Below are 21,162 nucleotides of genomic sequence, written 5' to 3' on the forward strand. Positions count from 1 at the left end.
ATTACATGTGCAAGTTTGGCCTGAAGATGGAGACTGAAGAAGCCACAATCTTCTTGTGCGGTTAATGTTCTAGGATAAAGCTTTTGAATTCTGACGATGAATGCCAATCTTCCATCACTTTCACACTGCTACGCCTCCAAGAGCCCACCAACAAACCTTTCTTTATTCATTTGGTCTCATTTTCACCAGGTGCGATGCCTGTATTTTCAACCATCGTTAGTGCTTCAATTTGGAGTCTTGACAAGATATTCCTCCAATGACCAAAATTTATTATTCTTGATGCACTGCGCCTAGGTTAGAGGAGGAAAAGAAAAGGAATCCTTGCGTCAGTTTTCCATTTTATTTTACTAATTGGTTTGCTTTGCAGAAATCCCCTGTTTTTGTTTTGGTCCTAAAAATCATATTCCACTGATCAAATGTTTCAACAGCTTAGCTCAGTTGTTGAGTTGAAGAGACATAAATTTGCAATTTGATTAATACAAACGTTTAAAATTTGACTGCACCTTAAAAGTCAGTAGTCTCTAACAAAAAAGAGTAAGCACCTTAAAAGTCATCTTTTCTTATATGCACTGACAGTGCATATACTATCACAGTTGGATATACGACATATATGTAAAATTTGAGTTCCAAATTCAAATTTGGATTATGCATAATACATCTACTGATGAAAATGTATACAGTGTCAGTGTATAAAAAATTAATCTATTTTTTAATTATTTTTTTAACTCACATAATCGCTACAGTATATTTATTATAGTAATATATATCAAAAATACGGACAAAAGGACAAAATGATCAAGTAAGCTGATTTAACAAAAAGTAAAAATAAAAATTTCTCTTTAACAAAAATAAAAATTGACTAAAAAAGTCGAATTGAGGTTTACTTGTGTTTGACAGCCTAGGGGCTAGGGGGAACAATGAACGAACGTTGACAAAAATCTGTACGAGAAAACGAAGAAGCACGCACTCAGACACCGTCTCCTACACACATTCGTCCAAGTCTTCTTCCCAAAGCAAACAAATTTTAGCTTTTCAACGCTTACAAAAGTTCTACATATTCTGTTCCTTAAACACACGATTATATTCGTAAAATTTTCAGCTTCTGTGTTAGATACGACCTTGATCTTACATCGGAAGATTATCCGGCGGAGCAGTTCGAGGCTCACCGGAGTAAAAAGACGTCTATTTTTTTTTTGTTAAAGAGTTTGTTTTAGTCGGACTCTAGGGTTTTGAATTTCGTCGGAGAGATGTTATCAAATCATTTACAGAACGGGATGGAGACGGCGAAGCTGCTGTGGTCGCGGCTGCCGACTTCCGATGCGGAAGGCGAGGACGGCGTCCGAATCGGACACTATAAGAAGACCGACGGCGGCACGGTGGAGAGTCTTGACTATGAAGTTATTGAAAACTATGCTTATAGAGAAGAGCAGGTTTGAACATCATTTTTCATATAAAGTAGCTTAATTTGTTCTTTTGTTGAATCCTTGGTGTTGATTTGGGTGAATATTTGGTTTGGATGAACAGGCGCTAAGGGGGAAGCTTTATATGTATTATTCAGTATGTGTAAAGTGGTTTTTTGCCTTGTTAATTGGGATCGGTAAGTGTTTATATGCTCTCATTTCGAGTTTTCATTTTTGGTCCAATTTTTCTTTTTCTTGTAAAAAATTGGCACTATAGGGTTTTTCCCTATAATTGAGTTGATCTGAGCTAGTGTGTTTGGTTTAACTTTTGAGCCTGTAGAGTAGAGGCAAAAAGCAGGCTGGCTGGTACTCAAGGAAAATGCTATACATTCATTACATAAATGACTTATTTTCCATGATGTCGTTGCTGTTAATAATCTCCTCGTTAATGAAGTGGGGACCAATGAAAATTATAAAACTCAATCTGCATTTACCATATAACTTGCCCCAAAGGCGGGTAACGGAGAACTGGGGGACAAGAAATTTTTGAATGAGAACACCATAGTTGGTAAAGCCTATATTTAGATCCACGAGGTGCATAATTGGTTTGACTATATTCTGTTTTGGATGATCTATTTAATATCAGTAATTATCAGCCAAAGACAGATGTGAACAGGTCGGCTAACAACTGCATTGGATCGCATTATGTAGGCTCACTTATCAGTACTATTTGTGCCATCAGGGAGGGGTATAAGTTTTTCCTGTTAATGCTATGCTGATTAGCCTGAAACAAATATACACTCATGTGGCTCACCCTTACAAGTACCTTCGAAGTGGACCTCTCCAAATTTTCATTTTTTGAAGGGCAGTCTAAATTTTCCCTCATGTAACCTGCTTTTTTTGTATTTGCTTCAGGAACGGGATTTGCTGCTGTTTTTATCAACATTTCTGTAGAAAATTTTGCGGGATGGAAGTATTCACTGACTTTTAACATAATTCAAAAGTCATATTTTGCTGGTTGTATCATATACATATTATTCAACTTGGCGCTGGTTTTGTCCTCTGTATATATTATCACACATTTTGCACCAGCCGCAGCAGGATCTGGAATTCCAGAAATTAAGGGCTACTTGAATGGTGAGTTTGCATGGAATGCCGGCTCATTCCTTTGCTAAATCATTGAACATATTTTGTTGACTGTATTTTTTGAGAGATTGGTAATGTTTACATGATTTGCAGGAATTGACACACATGGTATCCTTCTTTTCAGGACATTGGTTGGAAAAGTATGCTGCTATACTTACTTTTTCAATTTCTGTTTTTTGGCTTTCAAATTGATGAAAAGTTTGATATGTTATGCTCTTTCTGTTTCAGATATTTGGAAGTATAGGTTCAGTTGGAGGTGGTTTAGCCTTAGGAAAAGAAGGTCCACTTGTACATACTGGTGCTTGTATTGCTTCTTTGCTTGGACAAGTAAGTTATGTGATAGAGGCACAGATAGGACAGTAGCATATCTAAGATACAGAATTTGGTTTTGCCAATTTGACGAGCATGATGGCCTTGCTTTTACATGAATTTGTCCATTGCTTCTATCTTTGACTGCCATCACTTCATTACTCTAATATAGTTGTAGTCATTACCCTTCTGATGAAGTCATAGTCATCTTAGAAAGAAGAATGTAAAGTTTTGAATTTTCTAATTCATGAACATGCTCTTTTTGGTCTGTATCATATTTATAAATCCAGTCTACATTTCTTTTTAGGATTGCCTTTTGGAATTATTTGGATCTATATATGTTGCAGAAAACCTATGCCCTTTGTTCAGCATAGATGTTCTTCTTTGAAATGGTTGTTTGCATCTCGATGTAACTTTAATTTCTCATCACCTTTTGTTGTCTTCACTATTTTACTATCCTTTCTGCTTCTGTTGCTGTGATGGAAAACTTTTTCATTTTTCATTTGCACCTAAATTCAGGGTGGATCTACTAAGTATCATCTAAGTTCAAGGTGGCTACAAGTGTTCAACAGCGAGCGAGATCGTCGTGACCTTGTAAGTGAATTGGATTTCAAACTTTTAGAGCTTCTGGCCTCTTTTTACGCACCTTCATCCTTTATAAAACTTTTCTCATTCTCCAAGTTGCACGTGTATATTTGGGTTTGCGAAGAAAAATTTATCATGCATGCTGTGATTGCTTTAGGTTGATGACCTTGTGGACTGGCAACATTTTTGTTGGCTTGTACAAACATGAAGAAAGAAAGATGCTTTGATCTTTTCTTCATTAAAAGTTGCATAGCACAGAACTTGCTATGTTTATGTTAAATAACGAGGCTATAGAAGCGTAGGATGAGATTTGTGACCCAGAATATGTTGGGTCATGAGGAAAATTTTTTAATCTGGAGGATAATTCTTAGAAATGTCTTGATTTATTCTTTCATGCTAGCATCCTAAATGCACAGAAAAGCAGTGTTATCCCTCCTGGATGTGAGATCACATTGTGAAATGTATGGGATAATGCATCTAAGATATCATGGAATGATATAAGAGACAGTGGCGTATCTGATTTTGTAACCTGTCCTTAGATATGTATCCAGCTTTCAAATATGATCATTGGATTTCTAAATTTTTCTGGAAAATGATGGTCCTGACCTTTCCTGGCCCTTTATTCCAGCTGATAAGCCTTTTCTACGGGTATTTTCGTCATCTTCTACATTGTTACTTCCATTTAATGTAAGTATATAGTGATAATGTATATTTGTATTCTGTGATATCCGGCTTCTCGCATTTAGGGCTTTTTGAACTTTCTGATATTGATCCTGAATAGGAAACTGTTTCTTTCCTTATTTGGAAAAAGGGGTGGCATGCCTCTGATATGTGCTCATTTTTTTACTGGTTTAATGTTTTGAAAAGGTAACCTGTGGATGTGCAGCAGGAGTTGCTGCTGCTTTCAGGGCTCCAGTTGGTGGTGTATTATTTGCATTAGAAGAGGTTACGTCTTGGTATGTTTTACCTCCTGCTTACTGCTTTCTTAGGTGCTAGGTGCTAGCTTATATCTGCATGCTCATACCAAAGCTGTTTTTATTTTTTTGGATACTTTCGCTTTATGGGTTATGTCTAAATCTTGACTTCTAGTGTTCAATAACTTGTGGGAAGTTGTGACTTGATAATAAGGAATGAATTTATAAAAAACATCTGATTTAGGTTGAAAAGGTAAAGAGCTGGTGGAAAGGATTATTGATGTTTGATGTTTAACCAGCATCAATTTCCATTTACCCTCAAAGATGCTACATGCTTTAGTAACATGTCAATTCTTTACTAAATGGTCCTTAAAAGGTCATGCATTTTATTAGCCATAGTCAAGAATTTTTTCAGTCTAATTTGCATAACATGTTGACAGCTTACTGTAGCTGTTTAGGGATTAGATCTTTCCACGAGGAATTTCAGATAAATGCTATTCTCTTTCTAATTAGTTGCCATTTGTTATAATATTGAAGGTGGAGAAGTCAACTGATGTGGCGTGTCTTTTTTACTTCGGCCATTGTGGCTGTGGTTGTCCGTACTGCAATGGGGTGGTGCAAGAGTGGGAAATGTGGTCATTTTGGATCTGGTGGCTTCATTATCTGGGATGTCTCAGAGTAATGATCTGAAATTCTCCCTGATCTTTTAAATTATCTCCAATTGATTTTTTCGCTGGCATTCTAACTTTTATCGTCTTAGTGGTCAAGAAGACTATTCATTCATGGAGTTGCTGCCAATGGCAGTTATTGGAGTCATTGGTGGTCTTCTGGGTATGTAATTTGACCCTTAGATTGCACTCTTGTTAGAAATGTATTTCCAATTTGAAACTTTTGAGCTATTTTCTTCCAGGAGCATTATTTAATCAGCTTACTCTTTATATAACTAACTGGCGTCGAAATTATCTGCACAAGAAAGGCAACCATGTCAAAGTAAGTTTCTGAATTTAGGCTTGGACTGCAAACTGTTGAGCATGTTCATATATGTAAGTTGAAAATAAATGCGAGTTTGTTTACCCTACTCTGGCAGATTATAGAAGTGTGTCTCATCTCTGTGATCACCTCCATTATCTCGTTTGGATTGCCGCTTTTTAGAAAATGCACTCCTTGCCCTGAATCAGATTTGAATTCTGGTATCGAGTGTCCACGTGCACCTGGAATGTATGGGAATTATGTCAATGTAAGATCCTTTACAGTCCTAAAGTTGGTCATCATATTCCTGTGTTTTCGATGCTTTTGGTTTTCATTTACTTTTGTAAATGTAACTATTTGTTTGTAAATTGAACTATGTATATTGTATCCCTCTAATGTTGCTCTAAGCAAACTAGTTACTTGCATAAGAGCTAAATGCTGTATGGCAAGGCTTGTATTTAAGATTTATGCATGCTTTAACATTTAAGTTAAAGTTACTTTGTAGGTCTAAGGGTTTTGAAGATTAAAATTTTCTTGCAAGACTTAGTGTGCTCAAAAACCTGACTTTGAGCTTTGAGATGCAAATGTTGATTTGTTTTCTTGATGTTGCGTAAATATCTATCTGTGTTCTAGATTCTCTAAGATGATGGTTCAGTTCTTCATTCTTGGTAAATTTTATCATTACCAGGTTCTTGTATGCTTGTATTTCTTGTCATCCACATTCCACTTTATACATATTTGTCTTTGTTTTTTGTTCTGCTCTTGATTTGATGTAGATTCAAACATATGTAGTTTCTGATCATTGCATGGATATCTATGTATCTACAGTTCTATTGCAGTAGCAAGATGGAGTACAATGATCTAGCAACAATATTCTTTAATACCCAGGTTTAGTAACATATTTCCCTGACTTCGTTCACCCTCACTTTCCCCTCCCATCAGAAAAATGCAGTAACAATGCCATTCTCAGTTTTTATTTGCTTATAAGCTAATTGTCTTGCAGGATGATGCCATTCGAAATTTATTTAGTGCAAAGACAATTCATGAATTCAGCGCCCAGAGCCTCCTGACATTTTTGGTATTGTAACACTTTATTAGCCTAATATGTTTTGCTTTGTGCAAAATGGGCCGTTTTCACATAAACTGAGGCTTCCAAATATTTTGGCACCATATTAGTCAGTAAATGCATTGTTAATTTTGAACAGGTGTTGCTTATGTGACATATCTTTTGACTCGTTACAGATTCTTACAGTCACTAGAATAAGCATCTCAAAAGTGTTATAATAGAGTGAAATGTCCATACTACTATCAACTATAACTGATACTTGCTATGAAAGTTTCTCAACTAGCATGTGGAGTTAAATGATACCTCAGCATAAAGTGCATCATATCCATTACCCAGTTGGATTTCTTTTTCTGTTAATTTGATAGATCAATGATGGTCTCTGATATTTGTGCTACATAATTGAGTATTAGAGTTATATTTTGTTGTCGTGTTCAACGTCCCTCTTGAATAGGAAATTAACGCACTACTAAACCTTTTATTTTTCCCATGTGTAACAGTTTCCATCCTTATTGATTTTGGAAATTAATATATACAGGAGATAAATCTTAGTGTGTGATGCTTACAGGTAATGTTTTATGCTCTAGCTGTGGTAACATTCGGCACTGCTGTTCCAGCCGGACAATTTGTCCCTGGTATAATGATTGGGTCCACCTATGGACGTTTAGTTGGCATGTTTGTTGTTAGCTTTTACAAGAGGCTGAATATTGAAGAGGGAACGTAAGTCTTTTATTGCTTATTCATCAAGCTTTTATTAGACAGTTTTTCCGTTGTAGAACTTTTTCCTTGACATTTTGCATTTGAATGGATGCTATATTCTGTTGTTGTTTTGAAGTCATAATGGATTAAAGACAAAAAATATTGCAAACTTGAATGGAGTGCTGAATCTCTGTACCATTAGCATCTCTAAAGATTCCACAACTTCTGCATACCTTTTTTATGAAACTCACATTCTGGCGGAATGCTAGTTGTTGACAACATTGTTCCTTTTATCTTGTTAAATGGTTGATTGAAATATTGAGCTCATGTTCTGTCCGGTCCTGCTTCACCTTCTTTGTTAACTGTTTTTAATGGTTGCCTAAATTGTTGGCTATATATGCTATTGGATTTTGTAGATATGCTCTGCTTGGTGCTGCTTCTTTTCTTGGGGGATCGATGAGGATGACAGTATCCCTCTGTGTCATAATGGTTGAAATTACCAACAACTTGAAGTTGCTACCTCTTATAATGCTTGTTCTTCTTATATCAAAGGTAAGAAATATCCAATAATTTGCACTTCAGGTGTTGTTGCTGTTGTTCTAATCTATATTTGACTGATGTACTGTGTGCAGGCAGTTGGTGATGCTTTCAATGAAGGCTTTTATGAAGAACAGGCCCGAATAAGGGGCATTCCATTACTGGAATCAAGACCCAAGTACCAGATGCGGAGTATGACTGCAAAGGATGCCTGTGGTAATCAAAAGGTTAATGCCATGTCAACATCCTTGAGTCTTTGTGCTTCACTGTTGGACAACTTCAATTGGGCACCACAATGATGTGTGAATCGTCTGGTTTGACAAATTTTTTAGTTGTCGAAGGACCAAAATTTGGGTGTTTATACTTCAATATTTCAGTAAAGCCTAACTGTTGCTTAGTTGTGAATAATCCATATTAAGTAGCTTAGATAGTCCCTCGAACTCCTCAATGTACTGAAATAATCAGAGAACTTGTGATAAACTGAAATACATGTCTAGCATGTGAGTGTTTATCATGTTTTGTGGTGCTCTAGGTTAACAGAAGAGGTGTTTAAACTTAATTGTGCATTGTCCGATCATGTTCTATTGCTCAAAGTCCCAATAAACTGGTTCTTTCCAGGTTATTTGTAATGCTTTTTCTTTGCATGTCACAGCTTCCCATGTAGGTTAATCTGTAATGCTTTGTTTGTGTGTCACAGCTTCCCAGGTAATTGAAAGTGTGCTTTTCAAACACAGCTAATTGTGTTTCCTCTTTGTATCTGTAGGTTGTTTACTTTCCTCGTGTTGTGAAGGTCTCTGACATAGTGTCCATTTTAAGGAGTAATATGCACAATGGATTTCCTGTAAGTTAAAGGATTTACTAACTTTTCTAGCTTTTGTACTTGTATTGGATATTCAACTTATATTATCATTTTCATCCAGGTTATTGATCACACCAGAAATGGAGAAACGCTTGTTATTGGGCTGATGTTACGAAGGTTGGAAATACTTTATTTATTTGCTTTTGAGACTGCTGCCATTTTTTCACTATCAACTAGACATTATTTAGTGCTTTTTGAAACTAACTGTTATATGCAATCAAATAATTGTTCCAAGTTTCGTTGTAATGAGTGCAGTCACTTATTGGTACTTCTCCAGTCAAAGGTTGATTTTCAACACAGTCCTTTGCCCTGTGATCTAAGAGGTGGTTCTTTGCCAATCAGGTAAAGTAATTGCTTAAGTCATGCCATTCTTTATTCATTTACTTGTCTTTTTCATTGGCTAAAAATGCTCTTTATGCAACAACTTGCAGGCATAACCTCAGTGAGTTTGTTAAACCTGTTTCAAGTAAAGGAATATCACTAGAGGATATTCACCCAAGTCGAGATGATTTGGAAATGTATATTGATCTTGCCCCCTTTGTAAACCCATCCCCATACATTGTCCCTGAAGACATGTCATTATCAAAGGTGACAAGAATACCCCTCCTTATCACTTGGTCTACTGGTGCTCTGTAACTAAAAATAAGCAGTGTTGCTCATCAACTTCCTGGTATTGATGGTACAGGTTTACAATCTTTTCCGTCAACTTGGACTAAGACATATATTTGTTGTTCCCCGTGCTTCTCGTGTTATTGGTATGATTACAAGAAAGGATTTATTAATTGAGGTACTTCAGATGCAGAAATCTCTTTCATATTTAAAATATGCTATTTGATTAAGTAATGACTGGGGCTAAGTAGTTGATTTCGGTTACAGGAACATGAGCATTCTGGTGCAGTAGAACTCCAATCCACTAGTGTAAGGTCTCTATCCTGCTTTGACCATGCCTGTGTTTCTATTATATCATCCTCTCGAAACCATTTTGAAGTTCGTTAAATTAGTTTAATTTGGTCCACATTGCCTCCTAATTTGGGGTTGTACTGGATAGACACACATGATTGGTGATTTTTCTTTCCTACCTGACGTGTAATACCAGTTTTGGTTTTTATATGTAACAGCAGTGTTTTCTTGCTGTTCTGCCAATGGCCCAAAGAAAGTTACCGATTTGTGGTATCTGCTATCTGCTTCAAAGCTAAGGAAATGAACATCATATTGAGCATTATGTTAACTAGTTGTGCAAGACCGCTTCTATGGTGTATTTTCTGATATAGTCTTACTTTTCATGGGCTTCTTGAAGCTATAGGCTATGCCAGTTTAATAGTGAGCAAGGTTCAGCATTCTCACCTATAATGTTAAGCAAACCGTAAATAGAGCAATAAATTCGTTGGAGTATCCAGTTCATCATGCAATATGGAGCACTTGTAAATTTTATATAGGATATATCTCATAGTCAAGTATGATTGTTAGAGGGTAAATGGTAGAGTTTGGCTTTTTTTTTTTTTTTTTTATTTTAATTTTCGTTCTTTTCTAGGATAAGATTTGAGATGGTATTGCTAGAAACAGAAACCTAAGTTTCATTCTGCTTTCCATATTGTCTTTTGAAGAAATTTGTTATCTGCAGTTTAATGAATAACTCTTGTTGATGGAGTTAATAATTTTTTGATAGTGTTGCATGATGACTGACTTGCAAGCAGCTTAACTGTCATTTTGAATTTTATCTTGGCAGAGGTCAGAAACATGACAAAAGAATAAGGAAGAGAAATACAGATGGTGAACAGCCTCTACTTGATGGACTTCTAGTTTAACTTTGTTAGCTGATGGTAGTACTGCTATTTGTATGCACTAACTTACCATCTGCATCTTTCTATTTTTTGTTACTACGAATCTAATTCTTTATTCTCTCATGTACCCGCCCAGGTTATAGCAACTGTATATAGTAGTGTATTTGTTACCCCCTAATGCTTGGGGTGGTTAAAAAGGAAATTAATAGAGAGTACTTATTTAATGTTGATGAGGGATGATGAACCAGAGTCGTATTCTTGTGTCCTCTCGGATTTACAGGAAGAGTCCATAGTGTGTGTTCAGTTCATTGTTGCATAATGAGAAGGGCAATAGATGAAATGTTATTCTCTTGTTCGCGTTGAAAAGGTTTCAAGGATTTGTGGCACAAATGCATGCACGCTTTCTCTTTCTCTCTCTCACGATGGTTAATGACTGGAGTTGAGCGATGAACTCTTAAGTAGCTGAACAAAACATGCTCCACAAGGTTCATCGTATACTGCATGTGCGTGGAACGAGGCATGTTGTGTTCCCAGGGTGTTGCTTGGTGCAGAAGTCAATGACACAGAACTTGTGATATTTACAAATTGTTGGTTTTGAGCTTACTTTTAGACATTTAGCTATTATAACTACGTAATTTGATGCTATGTAGTTGCTGACCGGAATAGTTTTCTCAATTGGATGTGCGATATGGTTGCGGAACCTGTTATCGGTTGAATGCGTAGATGGCTAAAGTGAAGCATTCCTTAGTCGCTTTGTCTTCGAATGGAGAAGCCTGCGTATGTAATGCAAAGCACTGCTCTAAAGATTGCGATTAACAAAGTTGACACACTCATATACATGCACACATTCATATACATGCATATACGCATATACACACACACACACACACACACACACTATATTAAAGCACTAATGTAACGCGTTCAACTTCGATGCCCTTTCTACTACTAGTAAGAGTATTTATGTACTATTAGTGATGATGCTTTATATTAGGAAAAGAATTTTATGGAACTAAACTTCCTTATAAAATAGAGCTAGATATGGAATAAAGCTACTTTATAATGTTAAACTAGAATTTTATTCGTGCCTTAGCACGGTTTTTTTTTTCTTATTTATTGTGAATTTATACAAATATGAATATGAAAATTAACAATAATCCTACATGTTCATTCATATTAACTTTAAAAAATTAATGTATTCTAAATGTTCAATTATTTACTAATTTTTAAAAATTTGTTTACATACTTTCACTATAATATGATAGTATATATCAAATAATGTATCCCATATCAAAAAACTTGGTAGATATTCTTTTTTTTTATATAATTTTTTTTAGATAATTTAAATTTTTATTATGACCATAGACCTAGAAGGCTAGAACTATATATTCACATTTAGTTAAGTAGAAAAGATCCAGCAATACAGTTTTTTTCATCAATAAATATTTAGTTTCCAATAACATTAGTAAATATGTCAGTATAACAGTTAATTCTCTTTTTTGTGCTAAGTTAATTCAAAATTAAGGGAAGAAATGATGAACAATTTGAATAGTAATCAATAATATGGTGCTGAAAGGAAGTAATTTATGGAATATATAAGATTTTAATAATTGTGATTTGAAAAGGGTTTTACTATAATTCTATGTAATAATTTCATAGAAAGCATTAAGATAAGATTAGTTATTTTTTAAAGTTATTTTAGATATCACTAAGATAAGATTAGTTTTTTTTAAAGTTATTTTGAAATTAAGGATAATTTTTAAACATATACTATAATATTCAATATGAGTAAAATTCAAATGATCCATAACTCGTTAATTCTCTTCAATTAAGCATGCCACATAGGAGTGAGAAACAACTCTAATTAAAATAGTTACACACACACACACACACACACACACACATATATATATATATATATATATATATATATATATATATATATATATAGATTCTACAAATCAAAGCAACAGTATATAATTATATAAATTAAAGCAATAAGAGTATACATGCAATTTCATTATACGTTGAAGCAAAAAAAATGAAACGATTATATGATAAATAAAAGTATTTATCTAAAACTCAACTTATAATTAAACTTTTCGTACATAAAGTTAAACCCTAACTATGTGTTTCAAACTTTCAACTAATATCACGTGATGACTAATCGACAGTGCAATTCATCCTCTAATTTATTACAAAATGTGCTTTGACCTTGCACTTAAAAGGCCACAAGGAATTAAGAAGGATGCAGAAAAAAGACATGTATAGTCTCCCATAAATTAAGCAATACGAACATTTAAAACTCTACCAATGGAATTTCAATAAATGCAAAAGTGAATAGGCAACAAAAAACAGATAAACACTACGGCATATTTACACCATCATTAACCAGATAGTGTTAAACTTATTAAGAATACATTAAAATTTTAAAAATCATTTTTTAACAAATTTTAATAAAAAAAAAACTTGAGATAAATAGTCATCTTTATGCGGCTTCTGGAAGGAACGTTCCAAACAGCAAGGAGAAGCAGGAGATTAATGGCTTCTAAAAGGAATGTTCCAAACACCAAGGAAAATTTGGAGATGAGTTGGTGATGCGATTTCTCTTAACAAATTTTCCAAGTGAAGTGTTTGGATATGTACTGTAGCTTCTTATCTCTCGTATAAACATCTTGCCTTTTGATAAAGGTAAAATTGTGCTTAAAACAAACAAAAATGTAATATATCATTTTCCAAACATTATAAATCCACAATTTTAATTTGAATGTATATTCTATAATTTCTAGTATGATATTTAGGAAATGTTAATTTTGAGACTAGGAATATATTTTCTTTGCGGTCAATTTCCTTATATTATGGAATAAAATGCAATTAAGTATCATTTGGGGATGACATGTAAAGCTTAATTAAATAAAAAATATAATGGCTCTCTTTTCTTGCTTTCCCAATCATGAATGCGTAATCGGCTTATATATGTGATTCAGACCTTGAGATTGTTTTAAGAATTAGAATTTGATTGAAAAAGATTTCCTTATCAAGTGTAAGCTTATTTGGAACAAAATAATCTAGAGTTGTTGTTTGGAAAACTTTATAATTTGATTTTACCACTAAAATTCCAATAAGATAATTTTTTTGAAACTTCAAATTGGAAATTAGTTTTCCTTTGGGAAAACGAATTCAGATTTGGATCTTGTTGAGGTGGCTTCTAGAAAAAATAAAAATAAAAAAGTATTAGAATACTATTTAGAAATTAAATTTAACAAAAGTATGAGAAAAAGAAATTAATTGGACAAAAGATTTTTGTGTTTAACCATTTTCGACTATGTAATAAAAAAATCATAGTATTTTAGCGTAAATTAATTAGTAGCGAATATGAAGAAAAAAAAAGACCAAGGAAATCTATTAGTTAATATTGTATCTAATAAATTCCATTAATACGATTCATGTGCGATAAAATAGAATAGGTCAGACTTGATAACTTTGATGGGATGTAAAAATTACAAGCATCTAGCACTATATATATCCTTAAAAAGTTTTGTTAATATCCCTAACAAAACCAACATACTTAGATAATTTTTTAAAGATATTTAAGAGGGCAAATAATGATGCCGTTTTTACTCTATACAATACGTGCTATGAATCAGTAATTTATTACCATTAATATCTTTACAATAATAAAGCATGTGTGGAGTTAATTTGGTGTTAACTTTATCCATTAACCCTTAGTTAACTTGGTATTAACTTTATCCGTTAATTGGGTGCTCTTTAATGTGTATCTTAGTTTTATCGAACTTTAGGTTTAATTTTTCATTTTGAGTCAAAGATAGATAGGAGCACTATGTGATTTTTTTTTAGTTTATATTCTAGGGTTAAAATATTTTTACCATGCCTAAGAATCACATTTGTCTTGAACATAATATGAAATGATTCCTCAGTAAACATATTCAATGACCAAATTTTTTTCATGATCAGCTACCATATTCAATGACTAAGGAATAGAGGACTTGACAAACATATTATTTTGTTTAACTTCACAATATTTAGACAACTAATGGGGAGTTTTTCCTGTTTTCCCTAAAAAAATTTCTTGTATCTAGATAAACATTTTAGCTTAAGTATTTGGCTGTTGAAACATTTGAAATATTACACATTATTTGGCTTGATAAAAGTAGTTATTCAACGGGTTAAAATGCCATGAAATCTTTGTTGTATGTGCTAAGAATTTAGACGTGATTAGTTCTTCATCTTTATTTACTTGACTAATGTTTTTCTAAGCTTTCCGCTACAATTCAAAATCAACCAGAACATACTAGAATAGTATTTTATGCATTTTATAGAGGAGAAGATGGATGGCTGCAATATTTGAAATATTTAAATTTCATTTTATTTTTATAAATCTAAATTAAGAATCGTATGACTGGGTATCACAGTACATAACATTTACAAACATACAATGCATATATGTGCGTGTATATATATATATATATATATATTGCTTATTAATGTTTAGTGCATTCTTGATGCTCTTATCAAAAATTTGAAAACAAGAAAGAAAGAGAGGAAAAGAAACTTGTAAGGTTGTGCTTGATGGATAATGTAAATTGAAACGAGAAAAAAGGTTTGGCAGCACTTATTAGTGTTCATGTCAATAATGGTCAGTTACATGTTATCAAATATTTCAGATATGATTTCCTCAAAAAAAGATATGATTTGCTCCAAAAAAAAAAAGTCATATCGGATGACATGTCAGCCAATATAGATGCGTGACCTAAAAATTTTTTGTTTCCTTCCATTTGCATCATTCGCTCAAAGAAGGTATGTGGATAATATAATTATCCATAACAACTCATCACATATTCCTGAGTGATTGCATTTCAATCGGAAAATCTAGCAAAATCTCTTCCCGATTAGAAATCCAGACGAATTCGATGCATACTTGCATCTGTATACGTCTTTTGGAAGTAAATGGAAGTCGACAAAAAGATAGAAAAATTTTTGCTGCCAACATACACATCTTCTCCAGCATATACATCTGTATACGTCTCTTAAGAATATTTCCATCTTCTCCAGCATTGCTGCCAACATATACATCCATTAATTTGGCAAATACTATCATCACCAGACAACAGTTTTATACCTTCTAGCTCAAGAGATAAGGTTCTAATTCTTTTTAAATGTTAAGAGTTACTTCATTTCTGTTATTTTGTTTCATTTCATTCTTGATCTTCAATTTTTTTTTGTCTTTTCAAATACCCATTTGGCATACGACCGGAATCACAGTATATTGCATTTCGGATAATTACGGAAACGATAAACTGATAGTTGAATCACACTATTTGCTTTGGGAAAGGATCTCTCTAGTTTCTGGTTTAATGCTTGCTTCATTTTTTTCTCCAGTTTTCACTTTTGAATCGTCACTCTGGTAATGAAAAGAAGCAACACATGTATAGATAAGGCTTCTCTTGCTAGTTCTTTTGGTGACTTGCATGGATATGGAAGTGAACTTGAGACTGCTGTCTGAAACTGTATATGTATTGGAATACAGGCCGGTTTTGCATATTGAAATGGGACATATGTGATAGACATCACATGAAATCACGCAAACTATTGATTACGGGAGAGAATTCATGATTTCCAACAAACTTTTTCTTCTTTTTTACATTTGAATTTTCAGGTCAGAATACATTTATAACCTTGGAAGGATGATATTCGGATTAGAATATATGCCATAACCTTAAAAAGTTAAGCTGCAAGACTTAAAATGTTAATCTGCAAGTCATGGAAATGAAATAAAATATTGCTACAGAGGAAATTTTCAACTAGAATTTTGAGGAAAGAATTAACTCGAATTTATCACTGCTTAACTATTTTTCAACTGTATTTATGATCTGGGTTGGATTTTGAACATTTGTTACCATAACATAAGTTGGGTTCAAATTTGAACTTTGAGAAATACATGAAGTACAGAACATGATGTACATTCTTTTTCATGCGATGTAGAGGACCTACAATATAGTTAACTAAGGTCTCGTTTGATAAAACTGAATTCTGAATTCTGAATTCTAAATTCTGAATTCTGAATACTGAAAAAATTAATTTGCTGAATATTAAGCATTGAAAAAAGATATATGAATATCTGAATCTTAATGCTGAACATATTTATACTGTTTGATAAACATTTATAACTTAATACTTAATAAGATAAATTGTACAATTTTGCCCTTCTATCTTTTAAACCAAAAAGAAAATAGAACCTATGATTTAATTAACTTAAAATTGTTAGGTATGAAAATGACAATATTTATTTTTAAACCAAAGTAATATAAAAGAAGAAATATATTATGGAAAAGTCCAAATATCGGTGCAAATATATTTTTAAATCAGAGTTTGATAAGAAAAGTCCAAATATAAGCAAAAGGAAGCTGCAATAAACAAGTTTTAAATTCACACCAAGTTATATAGAAATTTAATTACTTCAATGGAAAAATGTTGACGCTACCTTGGAAATAATGAATTTGAGATCGGTGAGTACGGTAGCAATAAAAAAATTGGGAGGAAAAAAATGACAAAATTATAAAAGAGTAGAAAAATGAAAAAAGATAAGGAGTAGACAGATGTGAGTAGTATGGAGAAATTGTAAAAAAGTCATTAAATAGGGAGAAAATAGAAGTAGAAAGCCATTAAACAGAGAATGTCAGGTTGTTTAATTAGATAAGGATTTTGGATAGAGAACATTAGGTTGTTTAATTAGATAAGAATTTTGAATGTAATTAACAAACAATGATAGATTTGGTAGATAAGATAAAGTAGTTGAAGTAAATCTCTTGATTCTTATCAAATTAAGCATTCAGTTACGATTCTTGTGCTGAAAAAAATATTTACAAATTCAACACCACTTAATAAGTTCAACAGAAAAATTTTTATTTATCAAACACCCAAAACATCTAAATGTCTGAATGAATTCAGTTTCAGCACTTTTTTATGTTATCAAACAGACACTAAATATTTTGTGATGGTAGCGTACACATAATGTACAATCTGTTGGAAATTTTGTACATCCTCGTGTCCTGCCTCCCTCCAAAAAAATTACAGCATGGAACCGTCTGTTTTACCAAACTCCGATAAGTCTAATAATAAGTATGAAACTCCTGTGTGAAGCTGCTTTACTGCATTTATTTATGAGTAAAGTTTATATACATTATTAGTGTATACACTATCATGGTTGAATGGATAACACATGAACAAATTTTAAAGTTTAAATTCAAACTTTGCACATGTATCATATATCTAAGATTAATCCGACAGTGTATATAAATTTTAAATAAGATTAATCTTATAATTTTAATTTTAATCCGACAGTGCATATAAATTTTAAACCAGCAGTGTATATAAAATTTAAATTCGACAGTGTATATATTTAAATTTAATCCGACACTAGAATTTAAATTTTGCACGTGTATTATATGTCTAAGATTTAATTTTAAACCGACAGTGTATATAAGATTAATCCTTTATTTATTTGAATGCACCCTCTTTTCTTTCTTTCTTTTTTTTGTTGTTCAGTCCATATCCAACAAATAATGACCAAAGAAATGTCATTTGATCTTATCCTCATTGTAAAGACTTTAGGACCAAAAGAACAAAAGATAAAGATTCTATTTTCCAATTCTTGACTATTAAAAGTGTACGGCTTTGTGGTAATATTTGTGATGGATATATACTATATGTGGCACAGTTAATAAAGAGAGTTTAGAGGATGGGAATTCTCCAAAATTAAAAAAAAAGTGCAGTGAATTGAATTGAACGGTGGTACACTTTTTTTTTTTTATTGTTATATTTTGACCATTCTCAGTTTTTGTAATCCTTTTGACTTTTGACTTTTTCCACCCCTAAATTCTAGTGTAAGTGAGCGGTAATTATTTTGCATCATCACGTGTGACAGTGAAAGCACTAAAATCCTAGTCAAAGAATGAGATGCGGTAAACAAGGTTTGTGACTCGATCCTGCTCATCTAAATCAACACATATCCACAAATTAATCCGAAGTTTAAGTGCATGAAGCCTGCAAAATCTAGTATAAAAAGATGAACCAAAATGCAAAGATGAACACGGCAATTCACTATCACCATCTCCTAATAAGTACAGGAGGGAGAGTAAGGGGCAAGAAAACTAAAAACTATCTTGTGCTCTCATTACTCTCCTTGTACATATATGTATATCAATTTATATAAATAATTTACAGGTGAAATCTGTATATAAGAACCCTTGTCAATATAAATTTTTCCTTTAAAGGAAAAAGGCTGAGTGATATTTGCATCTGCGCATCAGTTTGGAACAGCAATTGAAAATGGCCGACCCTGTTTTCAAGTCAAAGATCACCCCCTATGTCTTCGCTTCTTGGATCCTTGCAGCCTTCGGGGGGCTGATGTTTGGTTATGACATCGGTATTTCTGGTATGTAACAAATTTATAATCAACAAAACGTTTCCAATTTTCCTTTTTTTGCTTTAAAAAATTCTGATGGTAGTTATTGTCGTTTTATTTTTATTTTATTGGGGTTGATATTAGGTGGTGTTACGGGCATGGATGATTTCTTGATTAAATTCTTTCCAAGAATCTACGAGAGAAAGTTACATGCAGCGGAGAACAACTACTGTAAGTACGATGATCAAATGCTGCAGCTGTTCACATCTTCCTTGTACCTGGCTGCCTTGGTTTCTAGCTTCTTTGCATCAAAGGCTTGCAATGTGCTGGGACGCAAGCCCACAATTCTCATGGCATCCACCTTCTTCATGGCTGGCGCTGCCTTGAGTGCTGCTGCTCAAGTTGGTTGGATGCTCATTTTGGGTAGAATTCTCTTTGGAGTTGGAGTTGGTTTTGGAAATGAGGTACTTACAGAATTGATTAGTAATACAGAATTGAGTTACATTATAAAAGTTAATTACAAGAAGTAATTTTGGTACGTTTGACTGGAAAATGTGCAGGCTGTGCCCTTGTTCTTGACAGAGATTGCACCAGTCCATCTCAGGGGAGCAGTCAATATCCTTTTCCAACTGGCTGTTACCATTGGTATCTTCATTGCTAATCTTGTCAACTATGGTACCTCAACGATGCATCCCAATGGGTGGAGATTCTCTCTTGGAGGTGCAGCAGTTCCTGCTGTAGTACTCTTCGCCGGGTCGTTGATCATTACTGAGTCTCCCGCCAGCCTTGTGGAAAGGAAGAGAGAAGAAGAAGGAAAGGCAGCTCTGAAGAAGATCAGGGGTGTTGATGAAGTTGACGCTGAATTTGAAGAAATCTTGTCGGCTTGTGAGATTGCTAGCAAAATCAAGCAACCATTCAAGAAACTCATGAAGAAACAAAGCCTTCCCCCATTGGTAATAGCTGTTGCCCTTCAGGTCTTCCAGCAGTTCACAGGGATCAACGCTATCATGTTCTATGCACCAGTTCTTTTCCAGACTCTGGGATTCAAGTCTGATGCTTCACTCCTGTCCTCAGTCATCACTGGCCTTGTTAATGTTGGCAGCACCTTCGTCGCCATCTTCCTTGTTGACAAAGTTGGCAGGAGAAAATTGCTTCTTCAAGCCTGTTGCCAGATGTTAATCTCTCAGGTATATATACACATTATACGCTCGTCTAAATTTTCATTACAACGCTTGTTAGACTCGAATACCATTTTGTCATGCTAGATCTCTCTTACAACACCGCCAAGCATAAAAAGAATTATTTTCATCACGGATTCGCTCCATTAACCAGGGGAACGCTCTCTTAAAATGCTCTCTTATTCAAATTCCGGGCTTACCAGTAAACTTGGAACACTATACATAGGCATAATATTTTTCTTGACTATTCTAATGCTGATCCTGACAATGCATTTTCACTTTTGTCCAGGTTACAATTGGAGTGATCTTGCATCTTAAACTGTCCGAAACAGGGTCACTTGACAAGGGTTTGGCCGCAGTGGTGGTGGTCATGGTGTGCACATTCGTGATGTCGTTTGCATGGTCATGGGGTCCCCTGGGATGGTTGATTCCCAGCGAGACATTCCCACTGGAAACAAGAACAGCAGGCTTTGCCTTTGCAGTCAGCTCCAACATGCTCTTCACCTTCGTCATAGCTCAGATGTTCTTGTCCATGATGTGCCACATGAAAGCCTACATATTCTTCTTCTTTTCTGCATGGATTGTCGTCATGGGCCTTTTTGTGATTGTCCTCTTGCCTGAGACCAAAGGTATCCCCATTGATTCCATGGTGGAAAGAGTCTGGAAGAAACATCCAGTCTGGAAGAATTGCTTCGACGATGATGACTCAAAAGAATATGAGATGGCCTAGTACTTAGAAGGCTGAAGATACTTCAGCTTTAATTATTTTGTTGTGGAGATGGGCTAGTTATTATCTATATCCCCTTTTTTTTTTTTCGTCTTTCATAATTTTTCCTGAATTATAAATTTTGAAGTTGTTCGAGAATACCACAACAGAGTTTGAACCAGTGCATTGAAAAAAATGGAAAAAAAATTCTGCTTTCGATCGATCATCTTCAAGTTATATGCTTCTCCTTCTCCCTTCCCTTTGAGTGCATGAGTATTTCTTGAGTGAAGCATTTCTACTTTCCTCAGTTCATCCTAATTAAACACACCCTAGGATGGTACTACCGGAATCTATGTGATGAAATGAATCCCTTTTGTATATTTCACTAATTATGTCTAGCTGACACAGCACAATAGCAACGATTGTTAAGTCCCACAAAGAAAATTTTCACTTAACTACTGAGTTAATCCTTTTTTTTTTCTTTTTAATCTCAACATCTTTGAAGTGCTCTATGGAACTTACATTCAATTGATGCGTCCACTCTAAAATATCCCCTTGTTTAATCAGAATTGGATTTCGTAATCCTACTGA

The 21,162-nt window shown here is 34.0% G+C and overlaps 2 protein-coding genes across 5 annotated transcripts; both read left to right on the top strand.

Moving 5' to 3' along the window:
- The first annotated feature begins 916 nt into the window (after positions 1-916).
- Positions 917-10,611, top strand: LOC113738231 (chloride channel protein CLC-d). 4 transcript variants are annotated; one of them, XM_027265474.2, is made up of 24 exons: positions 917-1,430; positions 1,525-1,597; positions 2,316-2,537; positions 2,640-2,686; positions 2,775-2,873; positions 3,375-3,449; positions 4,308-4,396; positions 4,892-5,032; positions 5,115-5,185; positions 5,265-5,344; positions 5,442-5,591; positions 6,152-6,211; positions 6,327-6,401; positions 6,955-7,106; positions 7,502-7,637; positions 7,718-7,849; positions 8,386-8,463; positions 8,543-8,598; positions 8,737-8,823; positions 8,913-9,069; positions 9,167-9,268; positions 9,358-9,404; positions 9,600-9,651; positions 10,208-10,492. In XM_027265474.2, the coding sequence occupies exons 1-24, from the start codon at positions 1,248-1,250 to the stop codon at positions 10,220-10,222; spliced, it is 2,379 nt and encodes a 792-aa protein (XP_027121275.1). In that variant the 5' UTR covers positions 917-1,247; the 3' UTR covers positions 10,223-10,492. The 4 variants fall into 4 exon arrangements, with proteins under 4 accessions (XP_027121275.1, XP_027121274.1, XP_027121273.1 ...); XM_027265473.2 differs by having other exon boundaries at positions 9,358-9,399; XM_027265472.2 differs by lacking the exon at positions 9,600-9,651 and having other exon boundaries at positions 10,208-10,611.
- Positions 10,612-18,389: 7,778 nt separating this feature from the next.
- Positions 18,390-20,797, top strand: LOC113737817 (sugar transport protein 8). The gene is made up of 4 exons (XM_027264987.2): positions 18,390-18,717; positions 18,832-19,151; positions 19,248-19,874; positions 20,155-20,797. The coding sequence occupies exons 1-4, from the start codon at positions 18,612-18,614 to the stop codon at positions 20,593-20,595; spliced, it is 1,494 nt and encodes a 497-aa protein (XP_027120788.1). The 5' UTR covers positions 18,390-18,611; the 3' UTR covers positions 20,596-20,797.
- Positions 20,798-21,162: the final 365 nt, after the last annotated feature.

This window comes from Coffea arabica, chromosome 3e (assembly GCF_036785885.1).
Source record: "Coffea arabica cultivar ET-39 chromosome 3e, Coffea Arabica ET-39 HiFi, whole genome shotgun sequence".
NCBI lineage: Eukaryota > Viridiplantae > Streptophyta > Magnoliopsida > Gentianales > Rubiaceae > Coffea > Coffea arabica.

Bases quoted from the DNA above. Each gene is read 5' to 3' on its own strand.
- LOC113738231 (XM_027265472.2), top strand. From the start codon at position 1,248: ATGTTATCAAATCATTTACAGAACGGGATGGAGACGGCGAAGCTGCTG. The intron at 9,269-9,357 runs GTACTTCAGATG...TTTCGGTTACAG, and splicing joins GAAAGGATTTATTAATTGAG to GAACATGAGCATTCTGGTGC. The intron at 9,405-10,207 runs GTCTCTATCCTG...TTATCTTGGCAG, and splicing joins CTCCAATCCACTAGTGTAAG to AGGTCAGAAACATGACAAAA.
- LOC113737817 (XM_027264987.2), top strand. From the start codon at position 18,612: ATGGCCGACCCTGTTTTCAAGTCAAAGATCACCCCCTATGTCTTCGCT. The intron at 19,152-19,247 runs GTACTTACAGAA...GAAAATGTGCAG, and splicing joins GAGTTGGTTTTGGAAATGAG to GCTGTGCCCTTGTTCTTGAC. The intron at 19,875-20,154 runs GTATATATACAC...ACTTTTGTCCAG, and splicing joins GCCAGATGTTAATCTCTCAG to GTTACAATTGGAGTGATCTT.